General features: G+C 33.8%; 1 protein-coding gene across 12 annotated transcripts in view; it reads left to right on the forward strand.

Annotated features, from left to right (window-relative positions):
• LOC121410196 (dedicator of cytokinesis protein 3-like) overlaps positions 1 to 20,232 on the forward strand; it is a 117,943-nt gene that overhangs the window by 27,157 nt on the left and 70,554 nt on the right. For 11 of the 12 annotated variants that reach the window (XM_041602119.1, XM_041602110.1, XM_041602111.1 and 8 more), the window contains exons 5-12: positions 5,630 to 5,726; positions 11,829 to 12,062; positions 13,203 to 13,241; positions 14,515 to 14,589; positions 16,614 to 16,741; positions 17,866 to 17,947; positions 18,595 to 18,730; positions 19,061 to 19,136. In XM_041602119.1, coding sequence (XP_041458053.1) covers positions 5,630 to 5,726; positions 11,829 to 12,062; positions 13,203 to 13,241; positions 14,515 to 14,589; positions 16,614 to 16,741; positions 17,866 to 17,947; positions 18,595 to 18,730; positions 19,061 to 19,136 — 867 coding nt within the window. The remainder of the gene's footprint in view (positions 1 to 5,629; positions 5,727 to 11,828; positions 12,063 to 13,202; positions 13,242 to 14,514; positions 14,590 to 16,613; positions 16,742 to 17,865; positions 17,948 to 18,594; positions 18,731 to 19,060; positions 19,137 to 20,232) is intronic. The other variant, XM_041602116.1, reaches the window with a different exon arrangement.

Below are 20,232 nucleotides of genomic sequence, written 5' to 3' on the forward strand. Positions count from 1 at the left end.
TATTCACGGCATCGGACCCTAATGCATCAATGCCTCTCTCGAGCAGGAATCACTCTTCTTGTGATGGTGGAGACAGGGTTTCTTGAATCTCAAGATTAATCGTGTAGAGGGCCAATCGGGCTAAAATCTCGAGATTGAGCGATTTCAGGCTGCTGCAGCACCGCCTAATATTTATTAACTGTGCAGGGTTAAGGCATTATAAGGGGTGCTTTGGGCTGATTTACATGTGTATACATAAATAATAGTAAAATTCACAGAGCAAAATGCTGAAAATTTCATCAAAATCCGATAACAAATAATAAAGTTATTGAATTTATAAAGTTTAGCAATATTTTGTGAAAAAAGTTAGATGCCCTTTGCCATATATTATTTGGTGGACTGATGTCACATCCCACTTAAATTTTTGTAATGTTAGACATGAAATCATAATTGTTTCATTATTTCATACATGTGTGAATGATATGTCTCCCTTATAATGAAATAATTTGCAGCAATGAATATCTAATGCACTATTAATCAGTTGTCAATCTAATTTTTTAGTTCTTAGAGGAAAATGTTTTATTGATCCAGATTTCATGTAATAATTAATAAAGAACAAGTGGCAATATGACATCATCAGTTTGAATATTCATGAAAACAAGCCAGAACTGTTTCATCGGAATATTGCAAAACTTAAAATTTTGTAATATTCCTTGTCTGATTTTGATCAAATTTTCAGTGTTTATTTGTCTGATTTTTCTTTATCTGTTCAAATCATATTTCCAGCCTTGAGTACCCCTGTAATCCTGCAATAAGAAAATGGTGCGAGATTAAGAAAAAAACAGTCTGAAACACACAAAAAATATATTATGTGGTTTATGATAGTTCTGGGTTATTGGGTTATAAAATGCAGTGTTAAAAAAGGTGTGCACTGAATCCAAATTTTATTTGATGTGCAAAATTACAATTTTTCATTTGCTTTCCATCAGTCATATGGAATTTGCTTAATATTGTTTAAAAAATTTAGGAGAATTTCAATTAAAACTCCAAATTGTACTAATTTGTTATGTGTAGAAATATCAAGTTGAAATACTAGTATTTGATTGATTTGCATGTACATACAGTACATAGCATGATACAAGTAATTAGTATAAATTAGTACATGTAGGCTTTTCTTGTCATAAGAATTCAGGACCATTTGACAAATACAAATTTTGTTTAATAGGTGAATAACATACAGTATTCATTGTTTATTTACTTGTTGTGGTGTCAAGCATGAGCGAGTAAATTTGCCTCTAGTATCAGGAACTCTGTGGAAGAAAAAAAAACCCTGTTGCCCACACGCTCCATGCATTAATGCATAGGTTTTGTAACCTTGGTCTGTAAGTTATTGGCATTGATACAGCTATCAGACTAAAACTGCAATGTGTACATTTTAGGATTAATTGTTAATTGCTGACACGTGACCGAATCTGAGTCAGAGTCCTACACAGTTAATTGGCTGCACTACTCCAGATTCCTTCTTGAATTCTAATATTTGTTTATAATAATATGCCCAGTGAAAAAGGTTTCCAAATAGGCCTACATTTTCTTTGTTTACTTAAAAGTTACTGTTTTTCTGTAGGCCTTTAGATTTGTCATTGGATTATACCTTTAATTATAAATCTGATGAATTGTAATAATAGTAGTGAATTCTGAGGTAATTTTGTTAAATTTCTCAAGTCTGAATTTTTAAAATACATGGTTAACCCCATCAGAGTTTTTTTTATTTTTTTTTTATAAAGCTGATAATTAGTCAACTGAAGAGATAGCCTTCATTCTTGTGAGTTTTAGCCAGAAATAATGTTCTTGTTGCAACTGCAAATTTTCATACTCTAATGAAATATTATGGTTACACTTTAGATAAACACTATACTATCTAACAAACACAAAAAGGTAAAACTTGACAGATTACAAATTATCCACAGTGCACTTGAGGGGGGGGGGGGGGTAGATTTCCCACTAGTAAATCAAATGCTGCTCACCAAAATATTATTCTTTGCCTAGATCATGTACACTTACAACACTGATGACAAATTGTGTATACAAACCTCAGAAAGAAAAAGTGAACTCATTATTGTCCAGAGGCATGTAATATAGCTCCTAAAACACAATCTGTATCTATTTTGATCTCAGTTTCCTACAAACTACACTGTACATGTAGCTTCTGTGTGAGCTGTGTATTGATGTTACATACATGTACAGAACAATGTGATCCTCTAAAGGTGAACGTAGGTACCCCTGAGTAAATTTCCTGTCGGGAGATTTCATATTCAGACCTGGTTCATTGGAATTCTTAGGGAAGTTCAAAACAATATAGTACATATATAGCTTTATTTTATACTCATCTCATAAATGTATCTCAAACACGCATAAGAAAAATGAAATTGATGAAAGTGTAAATGAAACTTTCAAATGTCCAAATTCTTGTTTGTATTATTTCCAACATAAAAAAGAATATGGCATTGCCCATGATATAATCATACAGAGCATATAAATCGAGATACCATACACAAGGTACCATGGTGCTTGAATCGTTATAGACTTTCAGGATTTTATGAAATGCTTATTTTCACTATTGATTTTTTATGCCTTTGTGTTTTTTCTAACAAAAGATGAATGAATGCACTATACTCATTTAAAAAAAGCTGTTGAATCATTCTTTTTTTTAATTAGTTTTAATGGTGACTACATTTACAAAGAGTGAGTTTGAATGAGGACATCCCTGGGGGGGACTCTAATTATTTTTTGATGGGGATGTGCCTTACGAAACTCTGAAATGGGGGTCTAAGGAAATGACTAAAAGGGGAAAATACAGGGTCTTGGGAACTAAATATATACCACGCAGTGTGAAAAACGGGGTCTACGGAACGGTATCTCGGCACTGTAGGTACGGTGCACCATAGCACTGTGCATGCGCTAGCCATGCATGGATCGGCTACCATTTATATGTAGGGAGTTGCAAGCCGTACGTGCATCTCTCGCATGCGGTGCTCGTGCGTGACAATAATTTTGGCAGGACTGGGGAACTGAGATGTCTCGTAACGGGGGTCTTGCGAGCAGGACTGGGCGGCTTCTGAACTGAACTTTTGTCATTCGGAGTATCTAGAGAACTGAAAATTGGGTCTGAAAAAGGGGGTCATCAAAACGGCACGTCCTCATACCACCAATAGAGACTTTTAGGAGTAGTGAACGAGAACGTCGTAGCAGTCCTCTGATCACTCAAGTCAAAACTGTGTTTTAAAAGGGAAAGGTTGAACTTCATGCTGAGCTTGAGCAGTTAAATGACGTCACTCACGTGCAAGTCGACTGTGATTTAGGAGAACCGCAAAATGGATGTGGCGAGGTTCTCGATTCTGATAGTAGACGTGTGTGAGGACCTGAGGCATATGGAACGCTAAAAAATGACGTCATCTCGTACCAGTTGACTATGTCAACGTGCATTTCTAAAAGTGCTCACTATATGTGAGTGCCCCCCCCTCCGGAGGAGTTTAATTGCACTGTACCAGTTCTCTCTCTTTCTCTCTCTCTCTTGCTTCATTTCTGATGGATTTCAGTCTATTCATTCGCACAGACCTATAATCAACTTCTGTAGTCTTTCTGTGTCAAAGTGCATTTGTGTGCATGTATGTACATGTAGTTGGGAGAGGGAAGAGGCAAACCCTTTATGATGTTAGCATACTTTGGATCTGCGACAGGAGAAATCTAGGACGGTAACTTGAGCCAAAAATCATGTGTGACCTCATAAAATCTCTCCATACTGCGGAATCTGAGACCATCATTGAGCAAAATAGCATCCGCGCTTCAATATGCAATGCAGAGCGGCAATGTCTGTGCGATCGCACTACACTGACATGGTATTAGGATAGCTACCCCCTGGACAATCGCTCCCTGGACATTTACCCCCTGAGGACAATTACCCCCGAGGACAATTTCCCCCAGACAACTTCCCTCCAGACAGCTACATGTACCCCCGAACAATTACCCCCTGAGCACAATTACCCCTGAGGACAATCACCCCCTTCCATTCCCAGAAAGCTACTGTGTACAATCCCCCTCCCCGATAATTTCCCCTGGAGAATGATCCCAACAATTACCCTTGGTAAATTACCTCCGAGGACAATTACCCCGGGTACAGTTACCCCTAGAGGACAATTACCCCCAGACAAAGGGAGAGCACAAAATCATATGGCCATACATTTGATGGTTCGATACTCAAGGCATTCTCGAGTATCTTGGAATAAAGAACGCAGTAAGAAAGCTGAAAAAAATTAAAGAAAGAAGGAGGAAAAAGCAAGGAAAAAAGAAAAAGTGATAGAGAGAAAGAGCAAATTTTTTTAAAGAGAAACTTTCACAACTGTCTAATTTCATAACTAATTTGAGGTATCTTGTTATGAATAACATTGATTCTCGCCTAGGGTTTTGGTTTCCTTTAAACATCTTAAACCAGTACAGACCTGTCCTGAAACATATATTAAATGTATTATTTAAATGTTGCTAATAGTTGGGTTTTTTTTAGAAACACTGTACATTTCCAAGACTATTCTTAACATATAATTTGTCATTGAACAACAAATATCTACTTCTAGTTTAATAAATTTGTTTATAAGCCCCGGGGGGGGGGGGGGGGTTGGGCCACTTACATTGACGAGTGGATACCATGCACGACCAAAAAAACGTAAAAAGGATGTCTTTTTCAAGGTAGGGCACGTTACGTACGTAACGTGATAAGGGTGTCAAAAACACAAAAATAATGAAAAAAGGGTATTTATTTCGTTAGGAAAGCTACGTGTTTAAGGTCAAATTTGCGAGGATGATAAAACAAAATTAAAATTTTTATAAAGGATGTCCTTTTTGCTCCAACACTAGGTGTTTAGAGTCCGATTTGTGCGACATGTGGAAGGTGGGGCCATACTAAACCAGACGACCGACGGATCCGTGACATATCGCTCCCGGATATCGCTGTACTTGTTTATGGGTTAATTTCAGGGAATACTTGTCAAGAGTATCGTTTTGTTTTCAATACTTGTTAAGTACAGGTTTTCACACGCCAATACTTATTAAGGGGTGCATTTTCAGAATATGGAAAATACGTCTTTAGGGTGCTTTTCTAGACCCCATGGTCGCGCATGGTATCCACTCGTCAATGGAAGTGCCCCCCCCCCCCGGGTTATAAGCATCATCATAATATAATTTGATTCAGTGCTCAATCAAAATAGTTATGCATTTTTTTCCTTGTTTAAATCATACAAAATATTTCTTCAAGCTTGGAATGGGCTGAAAATTTCAGGATATACATGTATCTTTGTCTGTGGCATTCCTATATCCAATTTATTAATATTTAAACCAAGTGCTCAAACAGCTAATTTAAATGGATTTGAAAACATTAATGAGCGAAGGCGCTAGATTTAAATTCAAATACTAGTTGGCAGAATGAATGCCAAATTTGAATCCAACAGGCTGAAACAAATACTAAACTTTTGTAATATTGTAATGTTTGTTGTTACTCGACCTTTTACCGAAGCTATATACAGGCTTGAACCTAAAATTGTCAATGCTCAAAAACGTTCACTCTGTACATGTATTCCATTCTTCCATTTTGATTTGATAGAGAGGAAGAACGGCGCCGGAAGGCCAACGAGCCTCTGATACAGGAAGTGACATTGGTCCTGCGAGAGTGGCATGTCATCTTTGTTGAACGCTTTATGGTAAGAATCATTGACTCCTCTATCAATCCCTTCATTCTTAAACCATGTATAGCTACATTATTCATCCTGTCATTATTTGAAATGTTTTGCAGTTCCTTATTAGCCCCGGACCATTCTGATTTTGATCGGAGTTTAATTTGATAAAAGTTTCTATGAAAACAAGTATACTGTACATGTATGTCAAAGGTATTTGTATTTTGTAGCTTTCCATATTTTCAGACATTTTATGAAATTATTGCAGTGAAGAAATCCAATGGACATTTGGGTCAGCTTTTATGAAAAATAAGTGACCTAATGTAGACTCAATTGATTAAATTCTATGCAGGATATTAATGTTTGAGTCTGTCCAAACAATATCAAATTTCAGGAACTTTGAGTAGGAAAAGGGCTATTATTTATTTCTAAGTTAGAAAGGGGAAGTGGGAAGAAGAATACTCTACATTGTATGCATGATTACTCAGTCCATGGAATTTACTTGTACATATATGTACATATATACATGTAGGTAGGTCCATGCTCAAAGATGGATTTATAATGATCTCATCAACATTGAAAATCAAGTTAACATGCAGTGCCAAAAGTTGGGATGATATGAAGTTCTTTTATTGTATAATTTTAATAATTTGATTTGTGACGTCATACATGTATATGCGAGCAGCTTTCCGACATAAACTGTGGTATGGTAAAAATCAATGCAATGTCATTTTCTCTGAAAATTGAAAGTAGTTTCTATTGTACTGGCTTCATGTACAGTATATCAGTACACAAATGATTTTACACCCACTCCTAAAAAAAGAAAATAAGAAAAATAAGTCATCAAGAACCATTAGAAAAATGAAATTTATGCATTATACATTTGGGGCAGCTGCTCGATTATGACGTCATAAATCAAAAACTTAAAATTCTATTAGATTTTTCAATCTTTTATAATCATGGATTTTCCTTCACTAATGATATTTTTTTAATTTCTGCTAAATATTGTACCAGCAAAGTTTTCATCATGGTGAACTTTGAATTTGTAGTCCGCATGTCAAAGGTCACAGCTCATTAAATATGCGAGTTGGTTTTGGAGCAACAACTCGAAAAATATTCAACAGATTATTTAAAAAATGGGTGTGTAGGTAGATGACACCAAAATACAGGCTAATTTTGAATTCGGAGTCCGTAGGTCAAAGGTTACAGCTCATCAAATATGCAAGTTGGTTTCTGCACATTTACTCGAAAAATATTTAATGGATTCAAAAAAATTTCGGTGTGTACATGTAGGTAGATGACTCCAAAATACAGGCTAAGTTCGAATTTGAGTTCGCAGGTCAAAGGTCACAGCTGCGAGGTGGTTCAAAAATCTAAATTTGTTCCGCACGATATTAAGTTTATATTGAATGAATTTCTGATCGCATTAAGTGGGGACATCTGTGTCCTATGGACACATCAAATTTCTAGTTAAAAGAGAGCTGATGATTCCTTTTTTAAAGGTAAATGCCAGTTTTGGTAACGATATCAAAATGAGTTCGTACAGAATCCATTGAAATGATCACCAGAGTGTCTGTATAAATAAAACACATGTGCCAAAGGATTCTGGAAGAAATTGTGTAATTGCTGAGAAATATTAAAAAAGCAAATAAGCACAAAATACGGGTCAAGCATTGGGCCGACATCCAAAGCAATATTAATACACTGCCCCACGTGCACTTATCTGTGTTGGTGATCTTCAGCGTGAACATTTTTCAGTGTAAATTTCAATATTTCACAAAGTTCAGTTTATGTAACTGTACCAGATCTAGATCCTCGATGATATATGGACAACTAAATCTGGTTTTACAGACTTTCTCATGAAATCAAATTTTACTGCAACTACATGTGTACTGGCATTTCTCTTTAAGTTTGTACGTATACATTACATGTACATGTACCTGTATGGAAGCGTATTTTCTGTTGAATGATTTAAGATTGTAAAATTCATATTGCAAGAAATAAGAACAAGAAGGCCCTTGTTGAGATGTAATACATTAAATATGAATGTGTGGGGGGGGGGGGCAATGGGGCATACATGTAGTGTATAGTACTTAATGTATGATTGCAGCCTCATGTCAGTTTTAATTCACTTTTAGTTACAGATTTAAACATATAAAAACAGAAAGAATAAAATTTCTAGTTTATACAAGTGTCTCTAAAATGGATAAAAATACATAAAAAACATGGATCTTTAATTGAAATCCATGAGTATTTTACTGACAGGAAAGCATACATGTATACAGTCATGTACATTGTTCATGTAGGTTGCACACTTCATACAAGTAAGCTAATTATCTGGTAAGTGTGAGAATGAGATTGTACAGAGAGGAAAATGATGCAGGGTGGGTTAAGGCTTTAGAAAGCACAATGCCAATCTATCAAAATGTTTTTTTTTTCATACAGTGACCCTTGGTAGAAAAGGATGTACCTATTTTTATGTATTTGCAATTTTGTCATGGTGCCATAATTTATAACCAAGCTACATGTATTAATTGTCATGCAAATGAATTGTTGTGACCCCAAGAGTTGAATTGGCCTTAAATGAGATAATCATTAGTCTCTTGATTAAGTGTTGATAAGGCGTCTAATCTTTAGGCTCTTTGTGAGCTGTGCTGACAGACTCATTATCTGATAGAATACCTTTCAAGGTTTCTATGTACAACACTCTTTAATAACTTCAGATAGGATTTAGGAAGAAAGAAGGCAGACAGTTTTTAGAGATAAAATAACAAATTACATCTATAGATTGTCATCTGTTGATTTTTAAATAATTAGCCAAGTGAGCAGCCAAAAGTTTGTTGTCTCAACTGTCTGATTGATCAAAAAGGGTTTTCTTATGTCAACATGAATGGCCCTTAAAAGGTATCACTCAAAATATTGGCTTGATCGTACAGTATTTTTGTAATTGAACATATGCCCATATAGGCTTATTATGCTTTATTTCAAAATGACATCAGTGTATTAGTATCTGATGTATCAATCATCTCAATTAATACTGACTGCCCAATAAATTACATTTTTATACAAATCTTTGCTTATACATGTATGGAAGTACATGTTTTAGAAGGTCTACATGTACAGTATATACCCATCCCGCGGGGGGGGGGGGAGGTACATGTATTGTAGGGATGTGCCACGGGCGAGACATCAAACGGGGGCCTTGGAGCGGGCTTATTGTAAAAGGAGGGTCCTCGGAACTACAAATGTTTGTGAAAACGGGGGTCCTTGGAACGGATCGCCAGCATGTGAGTGCGTATGCATCCCTATGGAACGGGCATGCGTGCATGATGCAGCTAGTTTGACGGAATGGCCGCTGGGTGCGCTCACGAAGAGGCAATGGATGGACAGTGCTCTGCGGCCGCTTTTCACCAAAATTGTAGCAATGCGACCGTAATGGCGTATAAAAAAATATGCAATGCTTTGGAGTGGATTTCTTTCTTTTTTTTCGATAAGAAGAAAATGCTATGCTTTGGAGCAGCTTTCTTTGTTCTTTTTCTCAATAAGACAAAAATGGTATGCCTTGGAACAGAAATTTGAGTGTAAAAATGGGGGTCCCCACCACGGCACATACATGTACCCACTATGTATTATATACTGAGTGCCCCCCCCCCCCCCCCGATACCCATACAGGCTGGATTATGTCTTCTGACTTGAAATAATGGGGGGGGGCAATACATTTAGGTCTTACAGTGTATGTGTAGTTCTCTGTTCGACGCTTTTAGATCATTGTATCAAGTTCATTTTATTTTTTTTTTTTTTTAATGTTTGGTGGCGTTCAATTTTCTCATTTCAGTGCACACAAAGAATAAGTATCTATCTGTACTTGCATAGGGAACCAAATATACATGAACATACATGTATACCTCACAACTTGTCATTGATTCAAATTCAATCAGAGGGATTGTAAAATATGATTTATGCAACATACATGTTCATGTACACTCTGTTTTTAACTGATGTACACATGTCCAGAGCTGCAATTATATGTACCTTCATGTTTTTTACACATCCATTTTGAAAGAGTAGACAGCTGGCATTCTTTGCTGATGAGTGAAAAATAAAAGATGTTTGTGGCAGCGATACATTTAAATGTGTGCTGCAACAGTGCCTTGATTAGAGATGAAAATCTCTTGCAAATTTGAGGCCTTGATAAGTTTGATACTATTAACAATGGGAAGCATGTCGGTTTTCCATGTATTAATAGCTACTTGTACACTAAAAATACAAGCTAGATTTCACACTTTATTAATTATTGACCATGAATGAACCAATCTTCTTTATATCATTTTAACCAAAGTATAAAGAAGTTGTCATGATGTGTGTAAAGAATCTGAATCTGATTGTTGATACTTGATGACTTCCATAACGTCACAATGTCTATTATAAACAAAATAAGAAAAACTTCCTCATTTAATGAGGGAAGGATACAATTTTCCCAGTGAGTCAATATTTCCTGCTGTGCTCATATGTACAATGTAGTATCATGAATCAGACTAAACTATAAACTCAGCTGTCCTTTCCCTCAAATCAAACTTTCATCCTGGTACAGAGTTAATGAATGCAATTTGAAATAAAAATTTATGAATTAAAATTAATCTTAAACTATGTTAATTACCTGTACATGTGTTTTCAGGTACATACAATATCAACCCTACATGTTTGTAAATCTTAATCATTCGTTAAAAGTTTTGCTTTGTGTCAGATACATATGAAAGATGTGTATTTTACAGGTCTTTAAGAGTTCATAAAAGTATTCCAAGGCCATTCAGTGAATTTCCAAAATGACAATTTGTTCACTCATCCAATAAGCTTGTATTACATGTTCAAGACATGCAATATGCATATTTGTGTATGAGTTTGTTTACAGGTGCCACTGCATGCTAGTTTATAATATGTGTGAGTCATATTTCTTCCCTCCTTGTTTCTGAGTCAGTTCTCTTGCCAAGCCTGAAATTAGGCCTTTTAACATATAACCATTTTAGTGATTGCATGTCATACATGTACACTGTACATGTATAAAAACAAAGAAGATTATAGCCCTTTCCTAGTGTTGAAAAAACATTGTTTTGTAAAAGGGAAATAGGAAAAGTAAATATGCAGATTTTTCATTTTTGTCAGAATCCTGACAAATATATTTTCAATGAAAAATTGCAAAATGCATGCATCCATTGAAACAGGTTTTAAATATCAATTATCATCCTGATCCAACTGTTTCAAGAGACATATGCTTTACAATGTATATTAAACTGGAATGGGGGAGGGGGTAGTATGAATTGTCCATACTTACATGTAGTACATGTACTTTTGTTCATTTCATCTGTTGATTTCTTGTCTACATGTAGGACTTAAAAATGAAAATAACTGATTCCGCAGCTTATCATATTTAAATCATAATTACAATCATTTACATGTAGGTCAGACAGGAATTACAAGACATATTTGTCAGCTATTCCAAAAAAAAATATCCATGATTTTGCAATATCAGGGTATCAACATACTGTCAATAATTCATCTGACAGGTACATGGTTTCTGTGTGTTGCACTGTCTATGCCCATATCACTATATCCTGATGTTACCAATGCCTTAAAGTTTAAACTATTTTGGGGATTTTAGGCTTGAAGAAACATTGGGGTCTGGTTCCCAACCAAGCAGTGTTTTTTTTTCATTTTGAATAAAACCGTTTCTCAATCATGGAATGGGCGTTAAAAAGATTGGATATAATATCTTGTAGCTTTCTGAAGTATGGATTCATAATCAGGCCCCATCATTAGATAAATAATGAATTTGTAAGATAAGTTTAAAAGGGCCTTTTAAAAATAAAATGTGAAATTTACAAGAGAATGCACTATTCCTCAAATATCAAATTGCAATACTTTGCATAGAATCAACAGATTAGAAAACTTAACTGTCAGTGCACTTTTGTATAAAGTTGGAAGAATGGATGGTATTCCAATGTAATTTGCATTATTTGAAGTAATTGGGCTTTAATAAAGTAAAAATCAAGTATTGTTTATCCACAGATTGGAAAAAATGCTTTTTAAGAATTAAAAGGACATTGACAAGGTAAATCCTTGTTTTATTTGTAGAAACATAAAATGGACTGGTTCAAAGAGCTGAAGAAGATCATGCTGGAGGTTATTAATCTTAGAAGTCAACTTCTACCAGGGACAATGACATTAGGCATGAGTAAAGAGGTCAAAGGTACAATCATGAACAGAGTGGATTGGGGAAATTGCAGACTTGAATTGGATCTAGTACCGAGTGTAGATGGTGAAATCATAGACAGTAACCAATGTAGTCTGGTAAAACTACATCAAGTGGTAAGAATATCAACTATTTACTTTCATTGTTCATTATACCCTTAATTTAAGTTCAAGTTCACCCAATTAAAAAGTTGATTTTATGAAAGTAGAAAAGTCAAACTCGCATGATGCTGAAAACTTCATCAAAATCAGCTGTAAAATAGGAAAGTTATTGACATTTATGCATATGTATGCACAAGTTATGCACATTTCCCTGAGACAGTTATATGCCCAAAACACAGTGATATACAAATGAGAGAATCAATGGTGTCACTTTCATACTCACCTTTTCATTTGTTTTCATTGTTTGCATTATAGTTCCTTTTCATTTTTTAATGAGGAGAAAAATAAAATACTTCATGTAATAAAATACAAAAGAAATACATTAATGTGTTGGTGACATTATCAGTTCCCTCATTTGCATTCTGGCCAGGAGGAGCATAACTTCTGTAAAATGAAGCGAAACTTTATTATTCCCTTTTTGACATCCAATTTTGATGACATTTTCAGCATTAAACTTTTTTCTCTATCTATTCAAATATTTTTTTTGTTGGGGTGGACTTGAGAAGGTAATCCATTCATAGTGGAATGTTGCCTTCAAAAATCAGAGAAGCAGATTCTTGAAATTTAATGGCGTTTTCTTTCAAAAGTTGTGATCATTACATTCATGGGGATTTCAAATTTGGCACATACTGTAGGAGATGTAATAGTGATAAAAAGAATTTACTCCTATACACAGGTTTACTATATTTTTTTTTTTTTTACTTTACTAAGAATGTTTTAAATCACTTTGCCAAGGAAAAGGGTATAAAGAGAAAACCAAAACATTCCTGATTCCATCCTTATGGGAGCTTTTTCGTTACAACTTGTCCACTATCTGCTTTACCAAGTTGCCACTTTGAGATTCACATTATTTTGATGATCTTATTTTTCAAACAACAATGGATATCTTATTCTAATAGAAAAATTTGCACAGAGGATTTTCTTTCTGCAGTGTTCATTTAGTACATTTTGACAAAAAAAAAGGTTCTTCGCTCATACAAATATATGAATTCTTAAGGTTGATAATTTATGTATATTTATTTCATATGCTTTGCTGGAGCCTATGATAAAGGGTATATTAGTACCATCTGTGTTTACATTCTATTTTTTTTTCAGCATCTGAGGAGTGCCCAAGAAACTAAAATTTCTGCACTGGTATGTACATGTAGCATAGGAAATTACATTTGATCAAAGTAGAATTAACTTGTAAAATGTGTGTTTTTCCTTTAATGTCAATGGTAGACCCCCACAATTGAATAAATAAATAAACAAATAACAGAAATATAATTTTTTTAAAGTGAATAAATGAATAAAAGTAGAAAAACGTAAAAAAAAAACTTATAAAAACTGAGATTAATGGGTACCTGGTAGAAATGTATTCCTTGAAACGCAGCACGCTTAACACCTGCTAAAGCCAGGGTAATTATGCTCCATTACTATAGAGAATTTTAATAGGGACTTCTGATAAAGTAAGTGTTAAGCATTATATAAGCAATTATAATTATTATTATGAATTAAACAAATCAAAATGAATGATAATAATCTAATAATAACGATGATGATGATGAATAGTTTTGATAATTAAGAAAAGTAAATGGGGGATTTGACACTTAAAAGGTTCATGTATATTTTTAGTGTTATTTTTATATAGCTCAATTTAGTTAAGTATGGGGAGATCTTAAGAATTTGAGCATACCATTATTAACAAATTGATAATTATTCTTGCATAAAACATACCAAAATTCTTTAACACACGTTGAATAATTCCAATTTATAGTGCGAAAAAGTTTTTTTTAAAGGCATATAATATTGGTACACTAGCAAGTAGAAGTCTTTAAGTTTGAATTCAAGTAAAAAAAAGTTTAGTTCAATTTATGTACAGTATACTTCCTATATGTTACCATACTAGGGTTTTCTCCCTAAATCAATAAGAACCAGTTTTAATATTTATCTGTTGATTTGATCAGAATAAAAAATTATGACTCTATTTACTTATGCCAACTCTTGGGCAATAAATTCATATTTTTTCAATTGATAAATTCTTAAAAATTCAATACTGGATGTATGGTTTATTTTAGATTTTGCAGGGGCATTGGTATTACATAATTACGTATAATTTCCTCCATGCTTGATTTAGAATCAGTTTACATGTAGTCTTCAATGACCTATATACCCTTGAGAATTATTTCAGAATGTATTAAATATTTTCATGAAGATAAGATAATTTCCCTTGACTAATACCTATTTTCTTTTTCAATGTTTCTTTCTTGTTTTGTTATGGTTATTCATTTGTGTGTATTCATATTCTTTTCACCTTCATCCTACCATCTTCATTTAACTGTTAACCTGTTTTGTGTGAAAATCCTGGCATGCCTCCTTGTTGTGATGCTGTCCGCCCCCTGTATGACGTGGAACTGTCCACTTACAGCCGGTCGCAACCTCGGTGCAACCTTTGCTATCACTTATTTCATTGCAAGTACCAGACCCAAGTGCACAGGCACAGGTAATTTGCACCGATAACCTAGATTTAGTCTTTTTAATTTTTGATAAAAAAGTCTTTCTTTTAAAGGAAGTCTACCCAGAAATCAAGCTGGCTTTGAATAAGCAGAAAAATGAAAGAAAAGTATTATTGAAAGTTTTGAAAAAATTCAGTAAAGAATAAAGATACAGTGATGAGTTTTTAGACTTACGATTCTTTTAGCAGCATCCCCATGTGTCATAATTTCCATAAGTTGTCATTTTCTAAGAAAGTTGAAATTGAATTACGTGTGTATTAAGTATGTCCTACAGGTTTCTATGAGGAAAAGTATTTAGTCATCATGAATCATTGATATTAAAAATGAATTTAATAACAGGACATTTCAGGGAACTGCTCACATGTGCAGTCACCAAAATCTTTAAAAACTTCATGTCTTTTATTCTTTAGTGTCTTTCATTAATGTTTTTCTTGTTTATTTCTCCCTTCATTAAAACCATTTTGAAGGGAATTTGATAGTATTCATCTTAGGTATCTGAATATTGTTAGGTTATTACATGTAGATTTTCTTAGTTGCATTAAAAGAGTAAAGTAGACCTATGGGCCTGTATTCTGAAGTCAGGTTTAACTTAGACCATGGTCGAACTCTACTAAAATTATGGGGAGCCAAAAATTCAAAAAAAAAAATTAAAATTAAAAATTCTGTTTATATTGCATAATTCTTATGTTTACTGCTTTGTTTCCTTTTGCTTTCATAATAAAGAAATTTACTTCAGATTCAACGACAATTATGGACAAATTGAGTGTCAAATGAGTGAATAAATTGGATTTGTACTGTTAGGGATTTGTGCCCTAATTGACTTACCATAGTTAAACCACAAGTTTACACCATATTTGAACCCAAATTCAGAATACAGGCCATATTGTCCCTCTAAAGTTAAAAGATAGTATTTGATTCACGGATCATTGAATTTAATTGATCATTCATAGAAATAGAAGTTTTAGGGCTCATTGGATAATTTCTTATAAATACTTCCTGTAAAAAACTGCTGTAAAAGTATTTTTAAAATCATAATACAATATCCAATGCCAGAACAAGCTCTTCTCCAATACTCAAAACACCAATATTTTTTTTTCATCATTGATTTTACTTTTTCTTGTCAGTTCAGTGATAATCAAGCTGTTATACTGTTCATTCTTTAACATAAAGACTTTATTCTTAGAAATATGCTACATTTGCATGCTTTTTAAATTTGAAACCCTTCTCATTTCTCATGCATCCCATTTAAAACTCTCCTTATGTTTAATTGTTTTGTAATAATGACCATGACAACTCCTGCAAATTTTTTTTTATGCTGAACATGGATATTCTATGATCCTTTTTAGAATAAGTATTGTTTTAAGGTCCTGTGAATACATCTCATATTCTATGTGACTTGTCACCCCCAAACCATTAATAAGTTGCCCGTAATGAATTCCAATAATTTTGGGGCTTAAAAAGCATATTCTTAGCTTTGAAATAATATGTACATTGTCAAATTTATAAACTATAACCCACTTGATTGGGTACAGAAGAAATTAAGTGAGAGCTTCAAATTATAAGGAGAAAACAAGGTTTGAAGTTAAGGGTTCTCTCAAGCATAATATATGCACACTGTGCAGTGTCAGTGAAACTGGTATCAAAGAAACTCTTTGTGTCTTGTCTTTTATTCAACTTTACTTTTGACAGTATGAAGAAGAAGAATAACACTTTCAGATAAAAAATATATGTATATTTTGGGCCATTTACAGAAAACCTGGTGACTTATTGTTGGTTTTGGGGTAGCCGGTCATATACATGTATTTAGTTTCTCTGCTGTTGATGATAATGCTATTGTTTAAAAACCTTTCAGTCCTATAGATAGAAGTGTTGCCCAATTTTATTGTCTCCTGTAGTTTTTGTATTTTTCTCCCAGTTCTGTCATGAAATGATATTTTAGTCATAATCACTGACTTTGGCATAGGAATTTTGTTGGCAATGCATATTTATTGAGCTTGAATTTTGTTTGTAGACAACAGAACCGGTGGAAGCTTTTGCGCACCATCTCCATCTTCAGTTGGTAAACTTTGGGATCAATACAGGTGAAGCAGCGGAAGCTTTCTTTGCTCTCTATGATGCTAAAGAGGGAACATTCATTACGTAAGTGTATACCCTTTCTGATATCAGGGATAAAAACATTAATCAATTACATTTGCAGTTTTTATTTGTAGTAAAGTGTGCATTTATAACATAACTTTTCAATTGTATTGAGCCTTATAACCTGTGACAGATTGAAAGAACATTTGTTATTTAGAAGGAACCATTATACTGAACCATCTCTCATATTGTTGAAGTAAATGAATACTGAGTAGGGGAAAAAAGATGTTCATATCTGTACTTTATTTGTGATTTCAATATAATTGGCCAATTGCTATTTACCATCATGATTCATTTTGTCAGATGAAGTTAAAAACAGATGTAGTCGAAAGTCCTGAATATTATCCTGAATTGTAGTCCATGAATACAATTATTATTATGCAATGCTATAGTTTCACTACAACTCAATTGAGATGGTTAGAATACTGTCATTATTGGTTTATTTTTGTAGAACTGAATGTTCATCTCACATGATATTATACTCATGTGTTACTTTATTAAGTCATATTTGAAGCTTTCTGACAAAGGTATCTGGAGAAGTAAATATGAAACCAATTTTTTAAAAAGTAGTTGTATATTTTGTTATTTGTGCTACCAAATGTTTGAAATTATGTTTCTTATATGAAAAACAATACATGCTTTCGTGTACAAGCATGGTGTCCACATTGTAATGACAGTGACCTCTTTGGACAATTATATGATACACAAAGTTAAAATGTAAAAAAAATCACCTGAAATTACACTATGCAAAAAGTTTAATAATTTGCTACTTTATACAATATTGCATCACTCAAGAGATTTCTTGGCTACATCCTGGTGGCCTCTTGATTGCTGCTCCATTCATCAATGATTTAAAGGGCAAGCTTGGTCAGGTCATTACTCACAGGAGCTCTATTTAATGAAGATACTACCTCCCAACAAGAGGCCAATCAGTACAATGTGTGATCCTAATATGTGATTTAAATGTGCACAATATGTACAAGTTTTATAAATCTTGTTTTGTTTTAAATGCATTCTAGGTTAAACAGATGAGTTGTAAAGGTGACATGTCAGCAAAGTTATCAGGAAAATTGATTCCACAATATACCCAATCATTAAGAAAAATTATCTTTGTTTTATACTTTCAGAGAGCGGTATCTAGCCAAGTTCAACAGACAAGGTGCTCCTCTGAATGTAGAGAAGATCGGTAACCTAGTCACTATTTTCACAGTAAGTAGCGTGATAGTATGACTATGTAAAGCTGAGATCAGATTCCATTCCTACATTCTCCTGCAGAAAGGCAGTCCGACATTCAGTTAATTTTAGTTGAAAATCTTAATAGTTCTATTTATTAGAAATCTGAAGCCAACTTATGTCTTTAGTTTGGAATAAATGAAACCTTTACAACTGTTTGGTCCTGTTTATGAAGTTAAAATCATCAGATTTTTCACAGGAACCACCATTTCATGAGCATATGACATAAGTTTGTAGCTTTCCATTGTTGACATGTTTTTATAAAACAGTGCTCTGGATTGGTAGAAAATGGTAACAGCAAAGATGGTATATCAGGTGGGTGTTTCATAAAGCTGTTTGTAAGTTAAGAGCGACTTTAAGAATGACTGGTGATCCATTCTTGTGATGATTGGTATATTCATAGGCGATGGTTGAGCACGTAAGAAAGGTTTACCAGTCGTTCTTAAAGTCGCTCTTAACTTACCAACAGCTTATAATAATAAGATCTGGGTTTAAATTTTGAATACAACTCCAGTCAAAATACTTTTCAAATTATTTTTCTTTATTATATAATGACATGGGTCATAGAACATTTGATCATATATTTCTCTTTGCGTCTCCTTTATTTTGTTGCTACTTTGTAGGATATGAGTAACAAGGACATGGAGAGGGATCTGTATCTTACCTGTCATATCATACGATGTGGGCAGATGAAACAAGCTAAGCACATAGACAAGAAAACCAATAGTCCAAACTATAGAAGACCCTATGGATATGGAGGTAATATTTGCATAATTACTTAATCTAGATATAAGAAATATGTGAACAACTGAGTTGCAGTTTGAATATATATGTAAAAAGGATGTTTGATAACACAAATTGCATATGAAGTATCCTAGAAGGTACTCATTTCCCATGTGAAAACCATAGAAAATCATATCAGCTATTACTGGAGGAAGTAAAGTTAAAATTATTTGGCGATATCTTTCATTATGAGGATTCATTTACAAACAAATGGCACTGTGAAACTGCATCGATCTTGGCTTGTAAGGCATCATTTTCTATCTGCACAACATAAATCACAAACTTGTCATTTTATGTTTTCTCTAGTCTTGAAGATCACTCACATTCTGAAGATGCCAGATGATGATGGTAGAGAAGGCAAGGAAGAGGTTATGAAAATATAGTAAGTATAATTGTAGAGGAGTGTAGTGCTCTACTGGATAGGTCTCTAGATGATGTACATCAGTGTATGAGTCCAAACCATATTGTAACAGTTGAAGAGACCTGTATCTCTGATTAGCTTACCCGAACCAGGAGAACTAAAATCCTTGGAATGTTTGAGCGCCATGTAGGAGTTATACCTCCTGCACTTATGCTATATGCAGTGTATCATGGAAGGCAATAATAACATGTCTGACAGACAATAGTGCAAAAAATGAACCTTCTATTGATCATCATGATGAATGTTGCTATTATCCCAGTGCAGAACAAATAGCTGTGAGATGATGCATCTCTGCTGCCTCTTCATTCTTACAAGTTCTGTCATTCTTATTATCTGTCCTTTAATCTGTTTTTCTTTCCTTTAGTTCATAATGCGTTAATTTGCCTGAAAACTGTAGTTTAGTAACAACTGAAGGAATATTTTGAAATAAGTTTGAATATATAAACACCATAACATCTACCAATTTTGATAAGGTGAAATAATAGATTCTTTTAGCTGAGAGCCATTGGTTGGCATTGATTTTGTTTTAAAAATCTGAGCTGCAATCTCCCATTCGTCACTTGTGTCTGTGATATGTTGTAAAATGAAGCCCTGAAATTATCACACCAAAAAATCAGTAGCGCTTTAAAATATTGAAATACTGTATACCAGCATGTGGTACGTTAATCTCCCCAAGAGATTTAGTGATGGTTTCGTAATTACAGATATCTTGATAGCATCTCTACGAATTTGATATTTTTTTCTTTGACTTCTTGGGAATCCTTAATCCATATGAACCATAGTGAGTACAAGATACATATCAAAGGTGTGTAATGTTAAGCAATGTCATTGAAAGGTAATTTGTATTGAAATTATGTCTTGAAATATTTCAATAACAAGATCATATGTATCTTGGGATGGCATAGATTGGTCTCAAAAGATCTGAGAGACAATAGTCATGAAATTTAGGTATGTGATCTTAATAGATTAACAAAGCATCCACCTCTCATACAGCTTTTGACAGTTGAAATGTATACATAAAATTGAGGATAGCCAAATTTTAAGCAGATTTCAATGT

The sequence above is a fragment of the Lytechinus variegatus genome, chromosome 3 (genome assembly GCF_018143015.1).
Source record: "Lytechinus variegatus isolate NC3 chromosome 3, Lvar_3.0, whole genome shotgun sequence".
In the NCBI taxonomy this organism is placed as follows: Eukaryota; Metazoa; Echinodermata; class Echinoidea; order Temnopleuroida; family Toxopneustidae; genus Lytechinus; species Lytechinus variegatus.